This window comes from Ceratotherium simum, chromosome 26 (genome assembly GCF_057802395.1).
Source record: "Ceratotherium simum simum isolate JZ-2026a chromosome 26, ASM5780239v1, whole genome shotgun sequence".
NCBI classification, from domain to species: Eukaryota; Metazoa; Chordata; class Mammalia; order Perissodactyla; family Rhinocerotidae; genus Ceratotherium; species Ceratotherium simum.
Genome location: NC_141925.1, coordinates 19153933 through 19181274, shown reverse-complemented (window position 1 = coordinate 19181274; position 27342 = coordinate 19153933). Strand labels below are relative to the sequence as shown.

Below are 27342 nucleotides of genomic sequence, written 5' to 3'. Positions count from 1 at the left end.
GGAGGAGGATTGGCAATAGATGTTAGCTTAGGGCCGGTCTTCCTCAGCAAAAAGAGGAGGATTGGCATGGATGTTAGCTCAGGGCTGATCTCCCACCCCCCACCCCACACCCCCAGAAAAAGAACTCCCAGAACCATGCGCATAAATAAGAAAACGATCGCTACTGCCACTGAATTGGGAGGCAGTTAGGCGGCAATAGATCACTGGACCATCAGCCTTGACACCTCACTCTCTTTCACACCCACATCCAATCTGACGGCCAATCCTGTTGCCATTACCTTCAAAATGTATCCGGAATCTGACCATTGGTCACCACCTGCATTGCCACCTCCTAGTCTGAGCCAGCCACTGTTGTCCCTCGCCTGAATTAGGCAATAGCCTCCTAACTGGTTCCTTTGCTCCCTCCCTGCTCTTCTCAATTCAGCCCCCATGCAGCAGCCGAGTAATTCTTTGAAAATAGAAGTCAGATCTCGCCCCTTCTCAGAGCGTCCTCCAGCTCCTCTTCTCACCTAGAGTGGAAGGCAGTCCTCACAGTGCCCGTGAGGTCCCAAAGATCGGCGCCTCCACTCTCTGAGCTCAGTGAGGTTGTCTCTGGCTACCCTGTCTAAAACAGCTCACTACCCGCCCTCCAAAACGCCTTCCCCATTCCCCGAGTTATTTCCTCCTTAGCGCTCATCAGCATCTAACACAGCACACATTTGACTTACTAATCTTACGTATTGTCTATCACCCCCACAAGGATGGAAGCTCACTGAGGGCAGGGACTCTCCTCTGTTTTGTTCAATTCTGCGTCCCCAGCACCAGCACCATGAACAGCGCCCGGCACGCAGTGGCCAGGTGCTCTGCAAACACTGGATGAGTGAATGAAATGGAAGAGTGGACTCAACGAAAAGGAAGTCAGGAAAAGTCCTAAGGCAGCACATCGGCCTCCAGCACATTCCACCCCATGCTTCCGTGCTGGCAGCATTTAATAATACACATAATAACTGCTAATATTTATAGCACACTGCCCACGTGCCAGGTGGTAATTATATATATCTCTTATATCATTGATTCTCATGAGAAATTATCCCCATTTCCACATGAAACTGAGGCCAAGTGAGGGGAAGTAGAGACCCCAAAGTTAATAAATGGCAACACCCGAATTCATGCTCAGGTCTTGTCTAACTTCTTAATACTACACTATTCTGCCTCCTGAGTTTAATCACATAGAAATAAGTTTCTTTTACCAAATTAACCTGAAAACAGACGCTTCCCACAAGACAGACAGTCAGAAGCCCAGGCACAATCTGTGGGCCTCGTGTTCATACCTGACTCCTCCGAAGTTCCTTTTCCTTGAGGACCGTAGAGTTGAATCCGGGTTCCTTCCATAAATCAAAGAGAGACACTTCCTTAAAGAAAGCCCCTTGTATTTCCACAACACCTGAGGTGGTATCTCCTGCTTCGATCATCTGCCAAAATGAGAAGAAACATAAGAAGAAGCGTGTAGAAGGTGCACTGAACTTTGGGTAAGGGCCAGGCACTGTGGCAAGTGCTTCACGGGCAACAAAATCCATCAGATCTGCTCAACAACCCAATGAGGTGAGGACTATCCTTATCCCCATTTTACAGGTAAGAAAACGAGGCTTCATGAGCAATTGGTTGAAAGTCGGTAAGTCAGATTCAAGCCCGAGTCTGTCTTATTCCAAAACCCAGGCTCTTCGGTTTAACCATATGTGCTGCTGCCCTCTGCAAGGCAGATGCTGGTGTTCTAGGTAAAACCCCTTAACAGATTTTGCAACTGGACATAGCAGGTCTGATAGAACAGGATGCCCCAGAGACCCCCTGCCAAATGAGAAAGAGGAACATAGGCGTGACTTTGCATCATGGAAGGGGCTTTCAGAAGCACTCTGGGAACTGCAGGATTCACTTCTAGATTTGAAAAACAAACTTTAAAACATTATTATATCAAGAAACCTAATTTAAGAAAGGCTTCCAGATTAGACTGGCTAGAGAGAGAATGGGGTCTGGGAAGAAATACAGCATGACCCGAGGGGCTCTTTCTGGAAAGGAGGGAGGGTGGGCATCGGGAGAAGACATTCTCCAGACCAAACCCACAGCAAGGGCAGAGCTAACCCCAGCCCTGAGCCGATGGCCCAAAGTCACAGCCCACTGCCCACACCCAAACCCACGTGCTCTCTGAGCCATGCAGCCCAGGACCAGATGTCCTCCTCTCACCTTGCTGAGGATACCCTGCTGCTGGGCAGGCGACAAGTCAGACACGTGCAGGGAGATGGTGCTCCTCAGGATGTGTAAGAGGGCCCTGCGATCCATGCCGTAGAAGGCCTGGGTGCCGAGCCCAGCCAGCAGCACGCCCATCTGGCTGACACTGTAGAGGGACAGCACCTGGGCGAGGACCGGCCACAGGGAGGTGAGGCTCTGCTCTGGCCTCTCACCTCTCAGACATTTACCAGGCCCCGCTGCATGCTGGGTACTGGGATGGGCACTCGGGGCACCGCGGTGAACAAGACACACGCTGCCCTCCCAGACCTTCCTTCCTTCTGTCAGGAAAGAGAGTTCGACATCAAAACACAAGACTGGTGGTAACTGCCCCACTGCGGGAATTATCCTGCTACCTGAGGCCACAGTGTAAACATCAAAAGGCGGTGACCCATGCACCACAGCTGACTAGGCAATGGGCTTTTTTGTGTTTAATTTGAACCAGCTGACAACATTTAAAAATTGTAGGAATTCCCATAAAAATCCAGATTTGAATTTCTGTTTTTTTCAAAAAAATCTGCACATCAGGCAATCCTGGGGCCACATCAGCAACAATGGGTAAGAAGTGGCCAGCAACCACCCCTCCAGGTATGTCACAGGGCTCTCAGTTCACCCAGCCCCCACCCCCTCTCACAGCACCTTGAGACGGCCCGCTTCTCTCACTGTGTCACCTGACAGGAATCTGACAGCAAAGCCCCACGCTCATCTATCTCCATGTAGAAGCTCTGAGTTGAAATACAGAAATGTTTCAGGATGTAAGTCTACTATTGTATGACAAATATGATTGTAGCTGGCTGCCCTATCAGGAATTATACTTGTTTTCTTCCCCTCCCTGGGAGTGAAGACGCCAGATAGTTTTCCATATAATCAGGGACAGTCCTTGGTTCTACAAAAAGACAGTTGAGTGGTTTCCTTTAGTTATTCTCTTAGAAGGGATAGTCTCTTACTGTCCCCAAAGAAGGCAAGATCTTTCGAGCTCTTGGCTTCTTAGTAAAAGTCGCCTCACCCCTCGTGGGAAGAGTTGGACACTGGGAAAGAAACAAGCCACTTTGTCCAGGGCTGGGAGGGGACAAGACAGTCTCCCTCAGCTCCCAAAAACCAAATTCACAGAAAACTGGCCAGATGGACCCACGTGGCCCCAGTCAAAACAGAAGGACTGCAAAGTCTTCAAACTAAAGTCACCATGAGGCTAGAAGGGACTAGAAGAATGGGCCAGCCTTGGCCTTGAGTCAGAAAGTGAGAATGGGTGTGCAGTGGTCATGGCGCCATCATGGATGTAGTTCGCATGGGAGTCAAGTAAGCAGGCTTTGGAGCCAAATGCTGTAGGTTCAATCCCAGCTGTGTCCCTTTTATATGGCCTTGGAAATTCCCTTATGTGCTCTCTGCTTCCCCTGAATGACCTGGAAAATGAAGGTTATAACACTACTGACCTCACAGAGTTGTTGGGAAGATTAAATGATTAACTCACTTAGAACAGAAGTGGCACACAGTAAGTGCTTAGTAAATGTTTGTTATTATCGTCATATTGGCATTGGTCCCAATCCAATCTTCACGAGCCAGTTTGCATCCTGGGAAGTGGATATGCATGTAAACTGAAAAAGCAGGACGCCAAAATGCTTAGGGGTCAAGTCTCTGGACCCTTTCCACTGGGTCTGGCACAGCGAGACTAATTCCCCAGGAAAAGGTCCATTTCCCACCCCAGGAGCAGCTAGAGCATGGACTAAGTCTCCTGTCCCCTCCAAACAGGAACTTCCATGGGGACAATTCTCTCCCTGCAGCCCAAGACTGGAATAAAATAGCATTATCTCTGATCCCAGGATGAGGGATGTGTTCACGGCCTCAACAACAAGCAAAGAAATCCTAGGGTGGGTGCCACACACTGCTCAGTATCTCAAGACAGCTAACCCTCATCGCTCATACTCCAGGTCATGTGTTGTGTCTACCTCTTCCTGTACTGACTCAAACAATCCCTGCAGCAATCTTGTGGAGTAGGGGCTATTGTTATCCTCATCTTACAATTAGGGAAACTGAGGCAAAGAGAGGTTAAGCCAATCGTCCACTGTCACACAGCCAGTAAATGGCAGAGCAAGGATTCGGACCCAAGTAGTCCTCCTCAGCACCATCTTCTTACTGCTTGGCTGCCCCTGCTGTGTGTGGATAAGCGGCCCTCAGGTCTCAGGACATTAAAAAAGAGTTCTAAGCTCCAACTGACCTTCTCATGGGCCAAGTATTTGGCAGACAAGATGACGACCTGGCTCTTGGACCAGCCTGAGACCTGGTTGAGGGTAGAGATGGCGCTGTGCACAGCCTCGGGGCAGAGGGATTCCAGCTGACTCTGGGTCAAGCCCACAACCGCATCAGACAAAGAGCCCAGAGTCTCATTGAGGGTGTGGTTCTCCGTGGCGATGTCCAGGAGGTTGGCTTTGAGCTAGAAGGGGAGCAAGCCGGAATGAAGATAGACAGCAAGCAGAACGGTGGTTCCCTCTGACTACATCCTGGGATGGAAGGAGTCCACAACACCCTTGCCCCACCCTGCCCCATCAGAGGGAGAAGGACTCCTCCAAGCCCGGACAATGAGTCATCCCACTGAGAACGCCGCCTCCTCTAGCCTTGGCCTTAATATGCCACAAATTCACTGTGGGCTTCATTTAAATATTAATTTGCTATTAAATCAACCTTAAAGCATGGCAGAAGGAAATTTTGTGCACTTCACTCATAACTCCACACTCTTGTAGCATCTAGTTTCCTTTTGTGACCTTGAACTCCATATCCATACATATGGCTGTTTTTCTTTCATAAAATATCCAGAGGAGTTTTCATGATAATATACAATCTGTGTAAAAATAACTCTCAAGGGTAACATGAAAGTAAAAGTGTCCTGAAAATCCTACCTCATAAAAATAACTATGATTAGTGATTGGGTGTATATGTTTCCAAGACTTCCTATGCCTTTATAAATCCTATGCACTTCATAAACCACGGTATATAGTTTTTACATAGTTGTAATATGAATGGAAGTGCGATTTTCTGCTCTATAGTTTTCACTTAAAATTACGTCACGTTTCCGGGATCACCTAAATTATTTTACAATATGCCTGTCTAGTTATAGTTGTGTCTCCCAACTGCTTCCAGTAGCGAAAATGATACACTCACCTATCGTAACATGAACTCTGTACAAAAAAATGAGAACAGTTCATGCTTTTTGTTTTTACATAGAGAATAACGCTTTTTTTTTTTTTGCTGGGAAAGATTTGCTCTGAGATAACACCTGTTGCCAGTCTTCCTCTTTTTTTTCCCTCCCCAAGCCCCAGTACAGAGTTGTATATTCTAGTTGTAAGTCCTTCTAGTTCTATGCGAGCCGCCACCCCAGCATGGCTACTGACAGAGGAGTGGTGTGGTTCCACACCCGAGAACTGGGCGCGGGCCGCCACAGTGGAGCACACAGAACTTCAACTGCTAGGCCATCAGGGCTAGCTCAAAGAGTTCATGTTTAGCACCTGAATTTGTATGAACAATATATTCATTTCAGAGGTGTGCACACCAGTGTTTCAGGCAATACTGAAATGGCCACTGGGGGGCAGCAGAGAGAAGCGAAAGAAACAGCTGTCCCAGCTCCTGGTCTCCACATTCAGCAACTTCTTCCCTGGGTCTGCTTCCGCTTCAGTATAAACGAAGGAGTGGACTAGAGCAGTGCTTCTCTGAGTGCGCTCCTCCACCAGCAGCATCAGCATCTCTCCTGGGAACTTGTTAGAAATTCTCAGGCCCCACCCCAGACCTCCTGAATCAGAGACTCTGCAATCTGTATGTCAACAAGCCTTCTGGATGATTCTGATGCACCTTCAAGTTTAAGAACTACTGACCTAGATGATCCCAAAGGCTTCTTTCGTATCTAATTGTACCTGACTTTCTCGCTCAGGGCTGCCACGGCTACCCCTGTGGCCTTAAAATACATTTATTTTCTTATTTTCACTTGAGCTTGCTTGGGAGGGATTCTTTTCCCTAAAAAACAAAAATATGTACTGACCAAGACAGATGGTAATGCCGAATGTCAACTGTGATTGGGGATTTTATGGTTATGTGTAAAGCTGCTGTGGAATTACTGATGGCATTATCAAGCTTTTCTTTAATATTGTTCTCACGTCATCTTTTCAATTAAAAAAAAAATGAGAAGGACCAAAAGAAGTCAGAGAAGCAGGACAGAACTGAGACTTCAAGGGGAGAAAGATGAGAGAGATGGGGAGGAGAGCGACAATGGGTGACAGTCTGCAGGTGCCAATTTGCCCAGAACTTTGGTCTAGAAACTCAGTGTATACATTCTAACCCAGTGCCCTCAATCCTGGTTGCACCGGAATCATCTGAGGAGCTTTTAAAACAGGCCACACCCCAGACCAATAAGGCGAGAATCTCTGGGGGCGGAGCCTGGCAGGGTGTTGCTAAGCAGAGCCAAGTTGGAGAACCACTGCTTTATCTCCCTGTTCTTCCAGCGAGTCACCGAGTCACCGGACCACCAGCAGCTTCAGGATCCCCTGGAAGCTTGTTAGAAACAGTCGCAGGCCCCACCCAGACCTACCTAATCAGAATGTGCATTTAAGATCCCCAGCCGAGGCTTATGCACATTTAAGTTTGAGGCGGCTGCTCTGATAGAATTTTGATCTATCCAAGCTTCTTCCTACACTGTTTTTTCTTGTTTCTTTCCACTTGAAGCTCATCCCAGGATTTGAGATACCACCTGCTATGGCTGGACTAGATCCGGATTAACCCACGTATTTTCTCTCAAAGGCCAGGCAGGACCGTTGTCCCCATTTCTCTAGCGAGTGAAACTGAGGCAGAGGCCCCAGGGCCTTGCGTCCCATCTGCACCTTCTGAACTCCGGCCTGGAAGCCCCTCAGGTGGCTGCACTTGATCATCTGGTGAAGGAGGACTTGGGCCATGGCGGCGTCCAGCAACTCCAGGTCATTGTAGAAACAAACCAGCAGGCCCAGCCTGTGTGAGAAAATATGGGATGCTGGTAGAGGGCCCAGGGCTGGGGGACGCAACCACAGCCCCGCCCCAGTCGGAACCAAGGGGGTCATGATCATAGCAGCTGCCCCGTACCAGGTACTGTGCTGAGTCTATCTCATCACAACAACCCTGCGAGGAAGGTGGACTCATTAAGCCCATTTCACAGAAGGACAAACTGAGACTCAGAGGGATCACGAGACCTGCCCCAGGGAAGTAGTGGAGCTGGGACTTAAACTTAGATCCATCCAATTATGTCATCTCTCCTCCTGGGGCCATAAGGAGCACAAGGAAAGAATGGTGCTGAGTTGGCCACACAAAACTCCCCATTTTCCACATGGAGATAAGGGGTTTGTCCACCCTGAGGGATTCACTGAGGTAGAGATTGATTTCCAGGATACTTTACAACCTACATCCCCAAATGATGATGACCTCAAAAGGAAAAAAAAAAAAGACAGGAGGCAGAACAGTGTAGGGGCAGAGGTGGGATTTGAACCCTAGTCTAGCTGGGAGCACTATACCTAGTGGTTAAGAGCACAGCTTCAGGCCAACTGAGTGTGAAGCCCAGCTCTGTGAGGTGTTTGACCTCCAGCAAGTTACTTAAGTTCTCTGCAAGACTGCTGCACACAGTTGTACAGTGCACACACTCTACTACTATACAGGGTGGTCCTGCCTCTCTGAGCCTTTAATAAAGGGGAGGTTTGCTTTGTTCATCATAGCACAACATAATAAATATGATGACTGTAGGAGTGAGGAGTACTATGAGAGTTAAATGAGATGAGGCATACCTACTGATTAACATACTTCCTGGTGGATACTAAGCACGCATTCATGAATGGATGCTCTCAGAGTTAGTATGAAATCTACTTGACTTAGCATGGCTGGACCACCTAGCCACCTAGCCACCATGCTCAACCTGGCTCCACCCTCTCAGAAGGACACTGACACGCCCAGACATGTCCACAGGAGAGCAACCAGGTAGGGAGAAGGATTTGAAAATGTGTCTGATGAGAAAAGAAGATGGGGGGAAGTGAAGACTGAATATTAATAACCCTAATATCTCTTGAGCACTTACAATGTGTCAGGTGTGTGTAATCCTTACGAGGACCTTACTGAGGTAGGCAGGTTACCATCTCCCATTGTACAGATGGGGAAATGGAGGCACAGCGAGGTGCAGTAACATGGCCAAGATCACACAACTTGCAAGTGGCAGACCCAGGATTAAACCCGGAAGTCTGGCTCCAGGTCCCATGTTCTTAACCACTCAGCTATTTTTGGTGTAACCATAGAAAAACAGGGCCCATGCTGATGGGTGAAAGTTACTAGAGATGGGGGAGAAGGTGTAATGGTTTTATATGAGAACATTCTCTACCAGTGCCTCTTTGCAAAAATTTAAGGTAATACGGTGATGTCAGAGGAAGCCCTGTGACAGCGAGGCCCTGGGAGATGGAGAGAAGACGGCTGAACAGTGCTCAGCACCCCTCCCCATTGCACGCTCCCTCCCCTGACATTCAGACCCTTTCTGGGATCACCCTGGCCCTCCCCTGCTGGAAATGGTTCTGGGGATCATGTTACAATCACTAAATTCTAGAGCTGATCTCATCCAGGTGCTACCCACCTAAGAGTCTAGATAACGAAGGGTTTGCAAATATAGGGACCCACGAGCTATTTCCAATACTCGACCCAACCTAATGGAAATTACACGTTTACGTCGGAATGGATGGAGGACTGAGTATTTAAAATGTTCCATTTCCATGCTCTGAGCTGGAATCATAGCACTTCATAAGGTTGCACAAAACGTCTGGCACATAGGAGATGCTCAGAAAGCATTTGTCCCCACCCTGCACTTCAGAACCCCTTCAAAGGGTATTTCTTTGGAGAACCATCTCCCCTCATGCACAGAGACATGAGTATTACAGAGATGGACCAGCCGCCCCCCGTCCCTCCCCGGGGTCTTTTGCTGCTCCCAGGAAGCTGATGCTTAGAAGGCATCTTGGGAAACAGCTCCGAGGGCCCAGGGCCCGCGCCCCTCGCCTGTGGATGGTAGACGTATTCCTCATGTCGAAGCTGGAGGAGCTGATCCTCTCCAGAAACGCCTGCGCCAGTTCAGGCGTGATGTCATAAACCGTGTCCAGCTGCTTGGTGGCGTTGTCATAGCTGATAAACAGCCCAATCTGGCGGACAAGGACAGGAAGATGGGTGAGGAGGGCAGAAGTGGCCCCGTGCAGCCCCACCCTGGCGGTCTGTGCTGTGCCCCATCCCAGATGCCCGCTCTTCATGGTCATTGATTTCCTAGTGGTCACTGACTGCTACTTTGGTCTCCTCTTCAACACAACTGTTATTTAGGGAAGTATTATTTTTTAATATCCGAGCAGTTGAACTTTCTCAGATTTACACATTTATTTCTAGATTTGTTATACTGAGGTCAGAGAATGTGATCCACATATTTTCTGCTTAGTGGAATCAGAGGTTTTCTCCGATAGATGAGGGAGTTTGTAAACGGCCCTCTGGTGATGAAAAAGTGTGTTCTCTTTGTAAGATACAAATATAAGTATATTCAACTTTATTAAATGTACTATTCAAAGTCTTTCTATTCTTGTTCGCTTTTTGCCTATGTGTCCAATGGTGTCACACTAAGTCTTCTGTATTTCAATGCACTGTTACTCTGTGCTTAAAGGACTCAAAAGTCGCCTCTCCCTCACGGATTGTACTTTGTCCATATAAAATTCCCTTAGTGTTGGTGCTCTGTGGCTTCTCCTCTCTTCTCTACATTTTTAGATGATGAAAAAAAGTTGCAAATGGCCTCTTGATCTTAGAAATTCCCCCTAGGGGCCCAGCTTCCTAAGAATTTAACCTCTATATATTTCCCAAAATTCACTCAACATTGGGAGAGTAAAATGTAGGTTTAATCCATTTTATAACTGAGGGTTATAACATTAAAAGAGATATTCCTAGCCACCGAGGAAAAAGAGGAACCTAGTTCCGCCTCTGGTTTCCTTCTTTCTTTTTTTTTTTTTTTTGAGGAAGATCAGCCCTGAGCTAACATCCATGCCAATCCTCCTCTTTTTGCTGAGGAAGACTGGCCCTGAGCTAACATCTATTGCCAATCCTCCTCCTTTGTTTTTTCCCTTTTTCTCCCCAAAACCCCAGTAGATAGTTGTATGTCATAGTTGCACATCCTTCTAGTTGCTGTATGTGGGACGCCACCTTAGCATGGCCTGAGAAGCGGTGCATTGGTGCGCACCCGGGATCCAAACCCCGGCCGCCAGTAGCGGAGCACGTGCACTTAACCGCCAAGCCACAGGGCCGGCCCCTGCCTCTGGTTTCATAATAGCCAGACATGGTTGGGTCAATTGGTTCTTGATCAAGCCAGTCATTTCATGTAAGCACTTCTCTTACTGACCAGGAGAAAGTCAGATTACACATGATAAAAACTGGAGGCAAGCCCCAAACTCTTTATGAATGCCTCCTTGTTGGCAGCACTCTTAGAGGCTGCATTCCAGAATCATGATGCCCAAGGGATTTTAGTGTCATTGTGGCCACTTCAAGAGAAGGAGAGAGACAGGCTGACCAGTGAGTTAAGTAACCTTAGAACACGTCAATTTCTCCACCATCAACTCTAGAGTTAAAATCCAATCATTGCTCATGCTGCAGTAGCTATCAATAGAAGTAGCTATAAATAGAAGTAGCTATTCATCCATGTCACTTTTGATGTGGGTTCATGCTTCCAAGGACTGGAAACTTTACAGCTATTGTCCTTGGCCTTTCTTGAATACAAAAATACCCTTAAATGATTTTTGGTTCAGAGCCAACACTCTCTTTCATGTTTGCTCACATCAGAGCTATCTTAGTTGTCCACAACTCTCTCTTTTCTTAGCTCTTCTATACTAGAACACAATCCGATGGCTGACCACTTGAGGCCTCATTCCAAGAGTTTTCTTTAGAGGCTCAAGATATATGTGGCAGAAGTGGGTGTCCAATTGCCAGGGCACCTTGACTGGCTGGCCGAGCACGAAAGGTTTAGAATATACCTTACCCCAGATGTGTCAGTAATAGGAACATGGAAAGGTACTTTTCCAACTTACTTCTGTAGGACTAATGTTCATAATTTCTTCAAATGATAGGTGAACAATATATCTGCCCAAAATCCATAAGTTTTCTGCACTGACCCATGAAACAGAATCATCTGCAAAAAATAAATAAATGGATAAATAAGTAAACAAAGTAAATAAATGAATAAAAGCCTTTGCACTGGTATGTGATAGTCAAAAGCATCTTTGATGTCAGGACCTCCTTCTTGCACTCATTAATTCATTAACTCATTCAACAACCATTTTGGGGGAGCCTCCAACCTGTGAGATGCTATACTACACAGGCAACCCCAGATGCCCGCCACCTGAGGCGGGTTTGTTACTCAATAGTATGGTCACTGGACCAGCCCCATCAGCATCACCTGGAACTTATTAGAAATGCAGATTATGTTTTAAGACTTAAAACCACAAAATACAGTTTTATTTTTAGTTCACTTAGTAACTAACTTGAAATATGTTTGACTCTCCTTTATTACTGCCAGTAACAACCATTATCTTCTTTATTGATGATCACCATGCTATCACACTTGAGCCAAACTGAACTATTCATCCTTCCTCACGTGCACCTCAAATGTTCTCCAAATCTTCGCTCGCTTGGACCCTTCACATCAGCTGGTTGCCTTTCCCCTAACCCTTCTGCTTCCAAATCCTATCTTCAAAATTAAGCTCAAACGGTTTCCTCTTCCGTAAAGCCTTTTCTTGTCTCCCCAGTCAGTGGATGTCAGTGGGACTTTAAGAACCATCATGTCCAGGATGCAACTTCAGGTTTCACTGAGCTAGAATTGGCCACCATTGCCCCCAATCCTTCAGTAAAGGACTTTTACACACAACAACATTGTGTTGGTGGCATTTTGGGGAAATGAAAGCAGGAGGGGAGCATTTACAGGGTGTAGGGAATCAGTCACCAAGAGCTGTTGCAGGAAGCCGTGGGCAATGGCCGATGCCCAGATGAGATGGTGAAGTCAGCTCCTGTGTGGGCTGAGTCACAAGAACAACAGGGTGCATCCCCAACCCAGGAATCGGAGCTGTTGGGGGTAGCACAGGCAGATGCCCTACATTCCCCTAGATGGGGACTGCTGGACATTTGACTCGGTTATGAGAAGGGTGGCCCCAGAAGGCTAGAGAATTTTGGGGGAAAATCACTAAATTCACCAAGAACCAAGTTGAATTGTTCATTTTTAATTAATCAGTAAGCATGAACTGTATTTCTGCAGACCAGGGATCCCTAAGCTTGGGATATTTTTAACAACCAAAGTATTTCCAGTTACCTTATGGAATTTCATGAAAGAAAAAAAAGTTCAAAGTCCAAATAGAAATCATTTTAATTCACTTTAGTTTAATAATGAAACATATCATATAGGAATTTTAGAAGGAAAGTCTGTCTTTAGAAGAAGTCTAAGGGTTGAATGGCTTTCTCAGGGTTACATAGTGAGATTCAGATTCTTGGAGGCCATAATTACACACCAGGCAGAGAGAACTCGGCTGCTTTGAAAACATTGACTATTCTGGTGTTTAATGCGGGCCGGCCCCTTATGTTCAAATCTCAGAGCTTAACTCCAGGAAAAGGATTGGTTGGCGCTCCCTACACTAGCTACCTTTCTGTTTACCCAACACATCCAGCTCATTCCTACCTCAGGGCCTTTGTGTCTGCTGGTGCTGCTGCCTGGAACACCCTTCCTCCAGAGCCTGGCATGACTGTTTCCATTTCTCATTTTTGTCTCAATTCAAATGTCACCTGCTTGGAGAGGTCATCTCTGATCTTAGCCCAGGGGTTGGCAAACTAGCCCATGGGCCAAACCTAGCCCGCCTACCACCTGCTAGCTTGGTTTTTACACTTTTAAAGAGTTTAAAGGAAAATCAAAAGAAGAATATTTTTTGAAACGTGAAAATGATATGAAATTCAAGTTTCAGCGTCCATAAATAAGGTTTTACTGGGACACAGCCACGCCTGTTCATCTATTGTCTATGTCCATTCCACGCTATAACATCAGAGTTGAGTAGTTGAGACAGAGACTGTAGCCCACAAAGCCTAAAATATTTACTCTGGCCCTTTACAGGAAACGTTTGCCAAGCACTGTTCTAGTCTAAAGTGGTAATTCATCCATTTTATTCTCCATGGCATTCATCCATTTTATTCTCTTCATAGCAGTACAAGCATCTGAGTTATCTCTCTCGCTCTCTCTCTTTTTTTTTTATTTACTTGTTTAAAATGTTTCTCCACCTACCCTCCCACAAGAAAACAACAGCTCCATGAGAGCCAAGACTTTGTCTTCTTTTCCTCTCTGTCCCCAGTGGCTGACACATACTACACTTTTTTTACATGTTTATTCTGTTTACATGACTGACACTAAGCATTCAACAAGTTGAGGCTATCCAAGAAATTGTTTGCATTACTCTACATAGCCATTCTTTTCTATATTTCTCTTTTTTTCCCAATTGTGGTAAAATACACATAACAAAATTTACCATCTTAGCCATTTTTAAGTGTGCAGTTCAGTGGTATTAAGTACGTTCACTTTATTGTGCAACCATCACCACTATCCATTTCCAGAACTTTTTTCATCTTGCAAAACTGAAACTCTGTACTCATTAAACAATAACTCCCCATTCCTCTCTCCTCTCAGCCCCCGGCAACCACCATTTTACCTTCTGTCTCTAAGAATTTGACTACTCTAGGACATAGTCGGTTTTTAATAAACATCTGTCAACTAAATGAATCCTGACCTATTTCTGCTTTGGTTGCCAGAAAGCTTAGCACTAATTGTCTGTGCTTTATTGCTTAGATTTTCTTTAAAAAAATGATCTTGTCTCTCACTCTAATACAGATGTTTTAATACAGATTTTGAACTCGTTACCTTATTCTAAAGGTTCTCATTGAGTCTAAGACGCCATCACTATTTACATTCCACTAAGAAACCAGGATGCACCATTAATCATGAGATACAGACGCATCCTTATTTCGGAGACTTCAACACGGGAAAAGTGCACTGATGAAATGGGCTGGGAGTTTTATTCCATAAGCCACATGAAATCCTTTTTGGAAGTTGTGGGAGGGAATCATAAGTGACAATGAAATCAAATCCCTCTTTTCAGAGATGAAGCACCTCTTTCGAGGATGAACGCCCCCTACACGTGATCCCACCTCAAAGCATGGGCTCACCAGTGGTGGTGGAGGAGGTCTGCAAAATCCCGGTCATCCAGGAGTAGAGAGCTCGCTGGGAATGGGCCGAGGTTTGGTCGTAGAGCTCTTTGAACACAGCAGATCTAAATGACACAAACATGAGTGTCAGGTAAGGAACAAATAGGCGGCAGCTGCTCTGAGGCCGGGTCAGAACAGCGAGTGTACTTGAAGCCATCTTGTGCTAAAAACCTTCCTGCTCCCTTGCTCTATGTAGCTATGTTCCCATTTCTCCTCTTCCCCTCACAGCTACCTTCCAAAGAGTGGTCTCCACTTTCTCACCTCTTGGTCACTTTTTTTTTTTTTGTAACAGCTTTATTCAGATATAATTCACACGCCATACAATCCGCCCATTTAAAGTATACAATTCAATGGTTCCCAGTATATCCACAGAGTTGTGCAACCATCACCGCTATCAATCATAGAACATTTTCAGCACCTCAAAAAGAAACCCTGTACCCTTTAGCTATCAGCCCTGAACCTCCAGTCACCCCAGCTTCTAGAAACCACTAATCTACTTTCTGTCTCTATAGATTTGCTTCTTCTGGACACTTCAGATAAATGGAATCATACAGTATGTCATCTTTGTGTCTGGCTTCTTTCACTTGGCATGATGTTTTCAAGGCTCATCCACGTTGTAGTGTGTGTCAGTCCTTCATTCCTTGGTATGGCCAAATTCTACTCCATTGTACGAATGTACCACATTTTGTTTATCTATTCATCAGTCGATGGACATCCAGGTTGTTTCCACCTTTTGTTGGTTATGAATAACGCTGCCGTAAACATTCGTGTACAAGTGTTTGTGTGGACATAAGTTTTCATTCCTCTTAGGTATATACCCAGGAGTGGAACTGCTGGGTTAAATGACAACCCTATGTTTAGCCCTTTGAGCAACTGCCAGACTATTTTCCAAAGTGGCTACGCCATGTTACATTCTCACCAACAGTGATGAGGGCTCTGATTTCTCCACATCCTCACCAACAATTGTGATTATCTGACATTGTGATTATAGACATCCTGCTGGGTGGGAAGTGTCTTGGTCACTTTTTAAGCCACTGCAATCTCGTTTTCCCACCACCACCCCACTCCTAGTGGCCCAAGTCGCCAAGGACCTCCTTGTCGCCATATCCAGGGGTCCCATTTGGTCCAAACACGATTTGACCTTTCACAGGATTTGGCCCTGATCACCGCTCTGGTTCATCCTGCAAAATAGCTGTGTCTCCTCATGCTGGAAGCCTTCCCTCACCCCCACCCACTACCACTGGATATCAGTTCACCAAATGACCAATTCGCCAACCTTTTCTAAGCTTAAAGTTTATCTCTGCCACTCTCCCAGTCATTTCATACATGAATAGGCAAACTTTCCCTGAAAGCCATCTTCTAATATCTTCTCTCTGTACTTTTCTTCTTCTTCTTCTTGTTTTGTTTTCTTGTTTTTTCATAAGAGCAGAGTAGATGAAAGGGACAGGAGATCGATACGTTCTGGACAAATGGTAAATGTCATTTAAGGGAAAGCTTGCCCATCTGCACAAATGCTGGCTCTATCATTCCCTAGAAGTCTTACCTAGGGCAAGTTATGTCATCTCTCTGTGCCACAATATCCTCATCTGAGAAATGGGGATGGGATTAATGACTTCATCCTCACAGAGAGAGGAGGGATGGCAGGGTAGGGGAGGAAGAGGGCAAAGCTGGGGCTCAGGTCACCTGGGTTCAGATTAAGTCAAGCCCCACGGGTTCACCTGAGGGATGCTGTCTCCTCTTTGGGCCTCAGTTTCTTCATCTATGAAAGAAAGCGTTGGATTAGATGAAGCCCATTAGGATGACTTTAGTGCAAGTGAGGACTCCCCTCAAGAACTGAGACTCTGGAGTCGGGTAATGTGATATCTGTATTATTCTGCTGTCTTTCTGTCTACAAGGCTTGTCACCTTTCCCCGGCTCTTATTCAGGGTCTATACAAAGTTTCCATAGTGATCATCTGTGGGTTTTGACTGCCCAGCATCTATCCCCTCTTTCCTAATAACAACATCTCAGTGTTTCTTGGGGAAGTGACGTTTCTGCCACTCTTGGTTCATGTTGTTTGGGTGGGACTGTGACCCACATCTAAGCCTTTCAAGATATTAGATCCCATTGGACCACAGTGATTGGCTCGAGGATGGGCACATCACCCAGTCTAGACCAATGAGAATCGGGTCTAGGACTGTGCTTGGAAATTTTGGACAGAGAGACTCTGCCTCCTTTGCACAGGGCACTCTGAGGAGGTGGGTCTGGAACTGCCAGTGCTCCCTCAAGGAGAGAGGCTGCCTGAGAGTGAGGCCAACTTAGCTGAGATATAAAGAGCCAAAGATGTTCTTGATGGCATAATTTCAGCTTCTGGATCCAACTGTGCCTGAAGTCAGACCTACACATAAAACTATTCAATTGCGTGATCCAATAATTCCCTTTGTGAAATGGGAATTTCAAAAAAGTTTGAATGGGTTTTCTGATACTTGCAATCAAGTGAGCAATAGCCAAATAAACTCCCTCTCCCAATTATGTGCTCTCCACCTCCACTCTCACCCACACACAACCTGAGTGAATGGGGGAGAGGGGAGATGCTGAGTTACGAGGGATTGTGTAATGGCCTGCAGAGCAAAGGGGTTTCACATAATATACGTCTTGGCCAAAAAATGGACACCCTGGAGACAGAATGAGATCAGTATATAGTCCGTTTCCCCTACAGTCCTTTGGCTGTGAAAAAAAAAAAAAAGATTCTATATCACTTTTAGATTTAGAAAGGGCCTTTTGGGACCAAAAAGTGATGTCATTAGTAAAAGGGGGAGCTGGCAGTGGTCGCAATACCTAGGCTCTGTCAAGTCCTAGACACAATCCTCTAATCTGGTGTCCCCCAGAGTATAATTTCATATAGGGTAGGCGCTTAAAAACATTAACTGGGATGACATCTCAAAAGGAGAAAAGTACTCTCTTTTCAGTGCTCTGTCAATTCTGCTGCTCCTCAAGGAGAAAGTCTGTCTAGTGCTAGTCAGTCTTCAACACACTCTCAGCTCCTTTTTTAACCAAGAGAACAGGCCCCAGGCTCAGAGCCTTGGAAAAGCAATATATCTAGCTAGGACGTAATGACACTGTTTTGGTGGTTTTTTTCATTGATTTTATTTATGATTACTTTTACTTAAGACAAATGATACTGGTTTCCTACTTACATAATTATATTTACTTTAAAAACAGATGTTTTTAAGTAAAAGGAATGATTCATTATAAAGAAATCATTTATTGGTGGTATACAGATATGGCAAAAATTGTGAGGATGGTACCAGAATGATTGAAATTTGGGAGACACTGTTTTAATCAAACCATCTCTAAACTCCACAGATTTTAAGCTTCTGTTCCAGACCTCAAATATTAACCTGCCCCTCCATCCCACCCTGTCTCTCCTTCCTCATATTACCTCCTTCAATTCTCACAACAGCCTCTGAGGGGCAGTGAGTGGAGGTAGAGGGTTGCGGGGAACACTCACAGGTTCTTGAAGGTATCCTTGCACAGGTCCCGGGGGAGCCTCTCTGTGATGTCTGGCTGGAGAAAGCTGCCCGAGGACCCCTTCAGCAGCCTGCCCAGGATCTCTACACACTCGAGGGAGTTCAGCACCTGGAAACACCTCTCCAGCGTGATGAGAAACAGGCTGCGGTTCACACCCGGACTCTGCAAGGCTTGTTTCCGAATCTCTCCCAAGTCAATAACAATGTCTTCCAGCTCCTAAAGGAATGAAAGAAGGTAGGGTTGTCCTGAGAGATGCCTCTCGATTTGGAATCCCTGGGAGGGATCACACTTAGCAGCAGTGGGGAAATTCAGGACCACTGTTTAACACCATGCCGCTACGTCAAACCTTCTAGAACTTTCCATGACCTACAGAACAAAGTCAAGGCCTCAACTGCTTTACCTATACTAGGCAGCTTCTTGTTCTCCAGATACACCGTGACTGTCACTTCAGGCCCTTATTGTAGCTAGAATTCTCTCCCCAGCTCCTTCTCCTAGCAAAATCCAGCTCACCCTTTAAGGCCAAACTCAGTCACCACCTAACTGGAATCTTCTCTGATGTCCTCCTACTTTGGTTCAATCAAATCTCCCTCCACTATGTGCTCCCAAGAGCATCTTGAACCAAACTCTATGATGCATTAGAGATGCTTATGGACCTGTCTTTACTCCAGGCCAGTGGTTCTCAACCCTGGCTGCACATCAGAATCACCAGGAAGCACCACTGTATGCAGTCTGATTTAACTGGTCTAGGGTGGAGCCCCGGCATCGGATTCTAGTATGCAGCTGGGGTTGAGCCAGGAAGTCCTAGAGGCCCAAGCCATGTGCCTAGTGGAATGCCTGGTACCTAGGAGACATTGAGAAATAGCCTGTTAGAATGAATGAATCCTTTGAACCACAGAACCCAGGAAGGCTGACAGGGTTTAGTCACAATCTGACTAGTCCCTCTGTCTTTCACTCAACATACCCTCTGAAAATAACAACCACCATTTACCGGGTGTTGACTACACACCAGGCACTGTGCCAAGCAGAGTGAACTATCATGTAATTATCTCATGTATCACGCATTGTCTCACGTAATTCTCATGACAGTCCTATAGGTTAAGCCCCATAGGTCCAAGGGTCAGACATTCCAAGGTTCCAATCCAAGGCCCTCTACTTATTGTATGTCCTTGAGCAATCACTTATCTTCTTTAAGTCTCAGTTTCCTCCTCTGTAAAATGAAGATACAATCGGTGCCTACCTCTCAGATTTGTATAGGAATTGAATGAGATAATGAATGGGGGCGCCTGGTTCCCAGTGAACACTCAACAAATGTTACATGCTATTATTATCTCAATATCACAGGGGATGCAAACAAAAGAGAGAATAAGCAGCCTGCCCGAACTGACACAGAGCTGGCATCTGAAACAAGCGTATCTGCATCCAAGCCCGAACTTTATTTTTTTTGCGGGAGGAAGACTGGCTCTGAGCTAACATCCATCGCCAATCCTCCCCTCCTCCTTTTGCTGAGGAATATTGGCCCTGGGATAACATCCATGCGCATCTTCCTCTATTTTGTATACGGGATGCTGCCACAGCATGGCTTGATGAGCAGTGCACTGGTCCGCACCCAGGACTTGAACCTGTGAACCCTGGGCCGCTGAAGTGGAGTGCACAAATTTAACCACTGCACCACCGGGCTGGCCCCTAAGCCCATACTTCTAACCATGATGGAGTGTTTCCTGATGTTAGTCATATACTGTCAGGGCTGAACAGTGTAGTGGTTAAGAACGCAACTTAGGAGTTCTTAGGCAGGGCTCTCCGGATAGAATTTAGGGCATCTGTGATCATTGGGGGAAATTGCATCCTCTTTTTTTCTCTTTTTTCAGTGAGGAAGATTGGACCTGAGCTAACATCTGTGCTAATCTTCGTCTATTTTGTGTGTGGGACGCTGCCACAGCATGGCTTGATGAGCTGTGTGTAGGTCCGCACCAGGGATCCAAACCCACAAGCCTTGGGCCACCAAAGCAGAGCATGCGAACTTAACCACTAAGCTACTGGGCTGGCCCCCTGCATCCTCATTTTTACTGCCATAGAACTGACACCCGGCGTCTCCTTCAGGGATGAACGCAGCAACAAGCCACCAAGGCAGTAGCAAGACCTTTGATTTGTCATCAACAGAAATCACAGACACTCCCACAGTGTGTAACAGTTGTCACAGATGTCTTGAAATCCTGCTTACACTCAATACTTCCTGAAAATTCCAGAAGCTATTAGACCCACGGCTAAATCTTGTTATTGGGTGTGTTAAAGCAGCACGTGAATTACTATACTCCAAATTCGTTTGTTTTCTCTATTTTGATAAATGTCTTTCAATAGAATTGGCTTCCTTTGTAACCCTTTGTATTTTATTTTATAAATTTTAACACATTAGTCGGAGAAGGGCCCCACAGGCTTCCCCAGATGCCAGAGGGCTCATAGCTGGAGTCAGGAGCCCAGGGCCCAATCTCAGATTTCCCATTTTCAAGCTGTATAACCCAAGGTTACTTACTCAACCTCCCCAAGCCCGTTTCCTCATCTGAATATTGAAATGGTAAGATTCTAATTACCCTTATTTCAGAAGGTTCTGGAGAGGATTCAATGGGCCCATGCATGTTAAACTCTTAGAATACTATTGGCAAACATGGCCCAGGCTAAATCTGCCCCAATGCCTGTTTTTGTGAAGAAAGTCTTATGGGAACACATCCACACCCATTCATTTATCCACCTTCTATGCCTGCTTTCACATGACAATAGCAGAGTCGAGTAGTTGTGACAGAGATTATATGACCTGCAGAGCCTAAAATATTTACCCTCAGGCCCTTTACAGAAACAGCTTGCTGACTATTTCCTTAGAATAATACCTGACACATACAACCCTCAATAAACATTCATCAATATCACTTTCATAGACCACCATCCTCATTTCTGCCATATTTTTACACTACCTCTACTATTATTTACTTCATATTTTTCTTTAAATTGACTCTTTGTTAAACTTAAATTTATTTCAAAAGGAAATATTACATGTCTACCAAACTCAGGCTTGATGTGTCCATTCTATTTTAATAGCAGACATGAAAATAAATCTACTCAGGAGCTTGCCCGGTGGCATAGTGGTTAAGTTCACATGCTCCTGCTAGGGTTCACAGGTTCGGATCCCAGGCACGGTCCTATGCACCGCTTATCAAGCCATGCTGTGGCAGCGTTCCATATAAAGTGGAGGAAGATGGGCACAGAGGTTAGCCCAGGGCTAATCTTCCTCAGCAAAAAAAGGAGGATTGGCAACACATATTAGCTCAGGGCTAATCTTCTTCACGAAAAAATAATAAAATAAAATAAAAATAAAAATAAATAAATCTATGCAAGTTAAAATGTTTAAATGGTTCAACTCCTTTTGGGAAACACTGCTCCACCCTAAACTCTCTCTGAAAAAGAAAACTCTAAACCTCACCTATCTGGGCCCCAAGGATTTTTCTGAGTCTCAGAGGCTTGCTTTGCTCTTACATCACCACCCTCGTTTTGTGGAAATGATCTGTTTCTGCTTTTGGTCTCCCCTCCGGACAGTAAGCTCCTTGAGGGCAGGAACAGTCTTTCATCTCTGAACCCAGTGTCCGCTGGTGCATAGTAGTCATTCATGGATGTTTATCGAGCCAAACTGTTGGAAGCTCTTCAGTACCCTTCATTTCTTAGTACCCATAAGAATATGAATTATAAGGCTCTTCATTTGAACTTTGGAGAAAGTGAGTGAGAAAACCTGGGGTCCCAAACCTCCCGAGGGAGTTGTGGAGGGAGAAGAAAGGAAGAAGAGATAAGGAAGGGCCAAAGCCTGAGTCAGGCTCAATTCAATTCAGCTCAACACACATCAACCGGCCCTGGACTCCCTACTCCCCCTACTCCCGGGATGCCAACAATGCCTCACCAGGCGGTCTTTCTTGTCTTCTAGGAGATATTTCATGGCGGTGTGGAACTGCTGAGCATCTGTTTCCCTCAGGTCCTCCAACAGCTTCTGGGGCTGGTACAAACGCTGCTCCAGGTGGTTTTCCATGGCTGCCTGGATATGGGGTGTTGGGAGAGTCAGTGAGCACAGGACAGGAGTACGTGACCAGCACCATGGCCAGCAGCCCCACCAGGCTACCCACTTCCCTGCAGAGACCACAAGCTGACAGCACGCACACGCTTATGGATTGGCTGGCTCCCAAGTTTTTCATTAGCTGCCAACATTTAAAAGTCAGGGGTTGCCTCACAAAAATCCAGATTTCCAATTTCTCTTGGAAATCACACAGATTTGGCAATGCCAGGCACGTATGCCCTTCCCGGCGATAATCGGTAGGCTGAGGGGCAGCTGCTCACTGTAATTACCCTCCTGCTCACCATCTGCCCAGCCAGCCGATTTCTCCGTGGCCTGCCTGGTCCCTGTAGGTGACTGAGGTTTCAAGTCCAGAGCAGCTGGCCTCTGCCCAGAAATTTTCCTACCCTAGAAAGGCACTGTTCAAATCCTCTCCCATGCCCCAAGCTACCAGTGCAGGACAAAAATTCAGGCAGCATGAACAAATTCCCCGTGGCATTCCCCCCAGGGTGAGGAGCAGAGGCCAGCAGCCTCTCCTGAAAGAGATTTCCTCTGCTATCTGGGGAATTAGAAGTGCTTTAGAAAGACAGCGTAGCATAATGTCGTGGGCAAAAGGGGGGCTCTAGAACCAGATAACCCACGTGCAAATCCCCACCTTGCCACTTACTGGCTGCGTAGCCTTGAGCAAGTTACTTAACTAGGGTTGCTAGGTAAAATACAGGATGCCCAGTTAAATTTCAATGGTAGATAAACAGCGAATAATTTTTTAGCATAAGTATATCCCAAATTTTGCATGGGACATACTTATACTAAAAAAAAATTATTCATTGTTCATCTGCAAGTCAAATGTAACTGGGCAGCGTGTCTTTCTCTTTGCTAACCGAGGCCACTACCTGTGGGCCTCAGTTCTCTCAGCTGAAAAACAGAGACAACAGTAGGACTCACTATGTAGGGTCGTTATGAGGATCGAATGAGTGTGTGCAGTGTTTTCAATAGTGCCTGGCACAAGGTCAATCAGTGTCAGCCATTATTCTCCATCCTGAATGAGCTGAATAATTATTTACTCAATGTCTCTCCCCATAGCATGAAAGGCCCATGTGGGTAGTAACATGACTGCCTGTTCTCTGAGTCTCCAGTGTCTAAAACTGTGCCCGGCACAGAGTAGAGGCTAGATAAGTGGATATTGAGTGAATAAATGAATATCTACATAGGAAGAGAGGTAGTCAGTATATCTACTAATCAGGGTAAAATATACAGATCTCATGAGAAACCCTACCGCTGGAGAGAAAAGGGGCAGCCATTAGCTCTCTTTAGGATGCCACAGACCAATGAACAAGAGAAAGAAAGCAGACGCCCTGAGGTCAACAGCCACCTCCAGCTAGAGAGGTGTCCTGGTAAATGGTTAACAACCAGCTCTCTGAGTGTAGTTCTCATGGGAATGTTGTTTGGTATTTCTGTTTTCATTAAAAAAAAGTTAAAAAAAAAGAAGTAAAAATTGAAACAAGGATGTATGTCAGAACTTCATTTATCAATGATATGAATTCTTTGCCGAATCAGATAACAGTTCTTGAATACTGAAAGAATATTTCCTCAACTTTCTATGCTAGTCACAGTGTAATAGTAAAGACAGAACATACCACACTGGGCTAGTGGTCATGCTAAGGAGGCACGTGTTGTCCAGTTCACCACAGTCCCCACCATGCCCTATTGCTTCCTAAGGCAAATATCCACTGCCATCTATTAACATGCTTGTGCTACTGGTTTTCTCATAGTAGATTTAGAAGAGAAAAAAAAATATTTCTTGGACTCATAATTGAAAGACTAACAAGTATACCCAAAGATCCACTCTCCTGCTGTTCCTTTTAGAAATAGAATCCCACAAGTCTTAGCAGTGTACATGGTGTCTCAGAAAGGCCTCTCATCTTACTCCTCTGCAGGCAGACGTGACTATGGACTGTGAGCCAATGGAGGGAAGCAGAAGGAAGTGTGCAACTTGCAGGTCATATCCTTAAAAGAGAAGACGCTCACCCTTCACTTCCTCTCTCCTCCCACCCCCTCCCTGGGCCTGGAGAAAGAATGTGCTGTTTCAACCACATATGCAACAACTCCCTAAAGAATGAGAAAGCAACAAGAAAGAAGAAACCAGGGCCCCTAGGCGGCCTTTTGAAAGAGAGCTGCCTCTCCTCTCTGGATCTCCCACCTAGTTCTGGACTATTACATGGGATAGAAATAACTAAATGGTTTAAGCCACTGTAATTTTGGGTCTCTTTGTTACAGCAGCTCAACCTATACCCTAATACAACATGTCTCCATCAAAGGTGGAAAAATGAAAGACAGACAGAAAAGAAGATACAAGATACAAGAAAAACTGGTATCATGCTTCAAGAAAAACTGGACAGAACACATTTTTGTGTGTGTGTGTGGAGTGAAGACTAGCTCTACACCTAGCCTGCTTCTCCAACTTACCAGGCCCCTGAGTTTGCAATCCCTGAGCACTGAGAGGGGAACATATACAGATGGGTCTCAGGTACACACCTGCAGGCTGGGGATGGTGAAGGCAACATTCCGTGAATTCAGATAGGCCAGGACTCTGTGGGACAGGTCTGCCGTCCACATGGGGGAGCTTCAGTCGAAGACAGACGGGAGAGGGTCACAATGACAGTTCCTCTATGATGAGTAGTTCCCCTACTAGCTGAGTGACCAGGGGATCAGGTTTCAGAGAGGGTGGTGGGCTCAGGCTGGGGATGCTAGAAACCTTGTGCTTGAAGGTAGGAGATGTGTTAACCTGCCACAGTGGTGGGGAGTTTCCAATTCTAGGAATCTACCTGGATCCCATTCTCTCAAAGACAATGATCAATTTGTGAGGTGTGTGCCATATTCTAATTCCCATAACAATCCACTTAAATTAACTGTGATCCAAACAGATTGACTTAGCAAGATGTCCTAATTACATTAAGTTTAAAAAAAGATACTGTGTATACCATGAGAGGCTGGAACAGCATTGTTAAGAGTGTGGGCTCAAAATCTGGACTTGAATCCTGGCTCTACCACCTTAGGCAATTTACTGAATTTCCCTTTCCATGTAATATAGTTAACAATTGTGAGGATTCAATTCATTCACACATGTAAAGTGCTTAAAACAGTGCCCACCACATAGAAAATGCATAGTTCCATTCATAACAGTCAAAATTGGAAACAACTCAAACGTCCAACAACAGGTGAAAGGTTAAACAAATATGGTATAGCCATTCAATGGCATACCACTCATCAACAAAAAAGGAATGAGTTGGACTTTTGCTTCCAGATATTATGGAATAATTGGCAATAGATTACCCCTCTTGCTGTAAGCAATTAGAAGACCTTTCATAATCTCACTTTGTTATAAATGAATGAATGAATAAATAAATAAATAAATTTTAACCTGAAAGAATATACCCAAAACTATCAACTGGAGTTATCTTAGGGAGAGGAGTGTCTATGGGGATCTTTCACTTCAGCATAATTGGGTGCCCCTGTCATGAGGCCCCAAGGCTCCCATTTCTTCTCCTTCATGGTACTCCTCATATTAGAATTATCTGTTAATATCTATCTTTCCACAACACTATCTAGCACCCTGCCCCAAATCCCGGGTATCTAACACTGGCCCACGTACAGTGTATAACCTGACAGAGGGCAATGAACCCTGGAGCCAGGCGCTGGAAACACCCCAGCTCCCTCACTTCCCAGCTGTGTGAACTTGATTCACCCTTCCTGGGCCTCGGTTTCATCATTCTATCCAATGGGATAATAACAGGCCTACCCCCAGAAGCGCTCGTGAGGATGAGATGCATACCTATGCATAAAGCACTTAGAACAGTACCAGCTACATAGTAAGCACTTAATAAATAAATGTTAGCTCTCGTGCTAGAGCAGAGAGGAATACAAGTTTGTGGAGCAAAGGTGTCTACTTTAAAACACTTGTGCATTGGTTAACATTGTTTGTAACGAGTATGTATTACTTTTTACAATGAAGAGACTTCCATTAAGAATTTTTAATAAAAATCTATTCCATCCCTTCCCCTCCCCTCTAAGGTGGGTTACCTTTGAAACTGTATGAGATCCAGTAATGCTACAATGGGAATAAAATGAAAAGACAACTTAAAAAGGAATCATTCCAGAAAGATCACAGGCACATTCTGTTTGAAATTCTGAGAAGCAGCAAGTGGGGACAGAGTGAGTACATTACCATTCAGATAGCTTCCTTGTATTATCTCTTCCTAAAAGGCAAGGAGATAACGTCGAGCATAACATCCAAAAGTTGGCAGTTCCAGTAGAGGGGATTTTGATTAAAAGAACATGGAATACTCACTGCCATTTTTTGCAACAATGGATGCAAATCTGCAAGAAAGCCATTGAGTGTATAACTAGAATTGAATTGTGTGACTTTCAAAAATACAAATATGGGTTAGGAAAAGAGCCCCCAAAAAGTCACTGGTGAAGGACAATTTTAGTGACTTTTAATTATACCTGTGCCCATATGTACCCAGCGTGAGAAAACCGTGGTTTGAAACACCTTTTTAGAATAATCCTGAAAATCCTACATGTGTGTGCATGCACACACACATGCACACAGGCACACACACACATGCACACATCCCAAAACACTTTATAGCAACACGCACCTAAATTGATCTATCCCCACTCCATTCCTAGGATGTGTGGAAACCCTGACAGATGATTTCTCCCTCGGGACTTACCCTGCTTGGAATCTGGAACTGTAGGACTTGCCACTCCATGGCTCAGAAAAAGGCACAGGAAAAGGCAATATGTCCTGGGTTCCTGAGACATTCTCCTGTAGTTAATTCAAGCATAGAAGTGCTTCAGGTTTGTATTTTTTGAATCTAAGAAGATTCAAAAGACAAAGGGCAAGACAGATATACCCTTGAGGTTTTTTAAAAAATAATTTTAAATTCCATCTACTTTGCTCCATCTAAACCCCTATGCTAGTCTAACACACAATCATCTCTTTCCTGTTTAAATTCTTAACCCCCCCACCCCATTCAATCCAGCGGAGGAGTAGTTGAAAGCATGGACTCTGTTATATCTGACAAGGGATTTATATCCAGAATATAGAAAGAACTCTTATAATTCGGTAAGAAGAAGATAAACAAGCCAATGGGAGAGAATAGAGAAAAGATATGAACTTACACTTCATAAAACAA

General features: G+C 45.2%; 1 protein-coding gene across 2 annotated transcripts in view; it reads right to left on the bottom strand.

The window, feature by feature from the left end:
* The window catches only part of OTOA (otoancorin), a 56961-nt gene extending 29993 nt beyond the window's left edge, over positions 1-26968 (bottom strand). Inside the window, exons 1-14 of one of the 2 annotated variants that reach the window (XM_087449201.1) lie at positions 26878-26968; positions 26490-26518; positions 26367-26397; positions 26222-26249; positions 24677-24764; positions 21995-22126; positions 18038-18273; positions 14509-14612; positions 11343-11443; positions 9272-9431; positions 7119-7282; positions 4472-4687; positions 2218-2385; positions 1311-1451 (exon numbers count right to left, since the gene is read on the bottom strand). In XM_087449201.1, the coding sequence (XP_087305327.1) occupies positions 1311-1451; positions 2218-2385; positions 4472-4687; positions 7119-7282; positions 9272-9431; positions 11343-11443; positions 14509-14612; positions 18038-18273; positions 21995-22126; positions 24677-24764; positions 26222-26249; positions 26367-26397; positions 26490-26518; positions 26878-26968 (1689 nt within the window). The remainder of the gene's footprint in view (positions 1-1310; positions 1452-2217; positions 2386-4471; positions 4688-7118; positions 7283-9271; positions 9432-11342; positions 11444-14508; positions 14613-18037; positions 18274-21994; positions 22127-24676; positions 24765-26221; positions 26250-26366; positions 26398-26489; positions 26519-26877) is intronic. The other variant, XM_004442708.3, reaches the window with a different exon arrangement.
* Between the last annotated feature and the right edge of the window lie 374 nt (positions 26969-27342).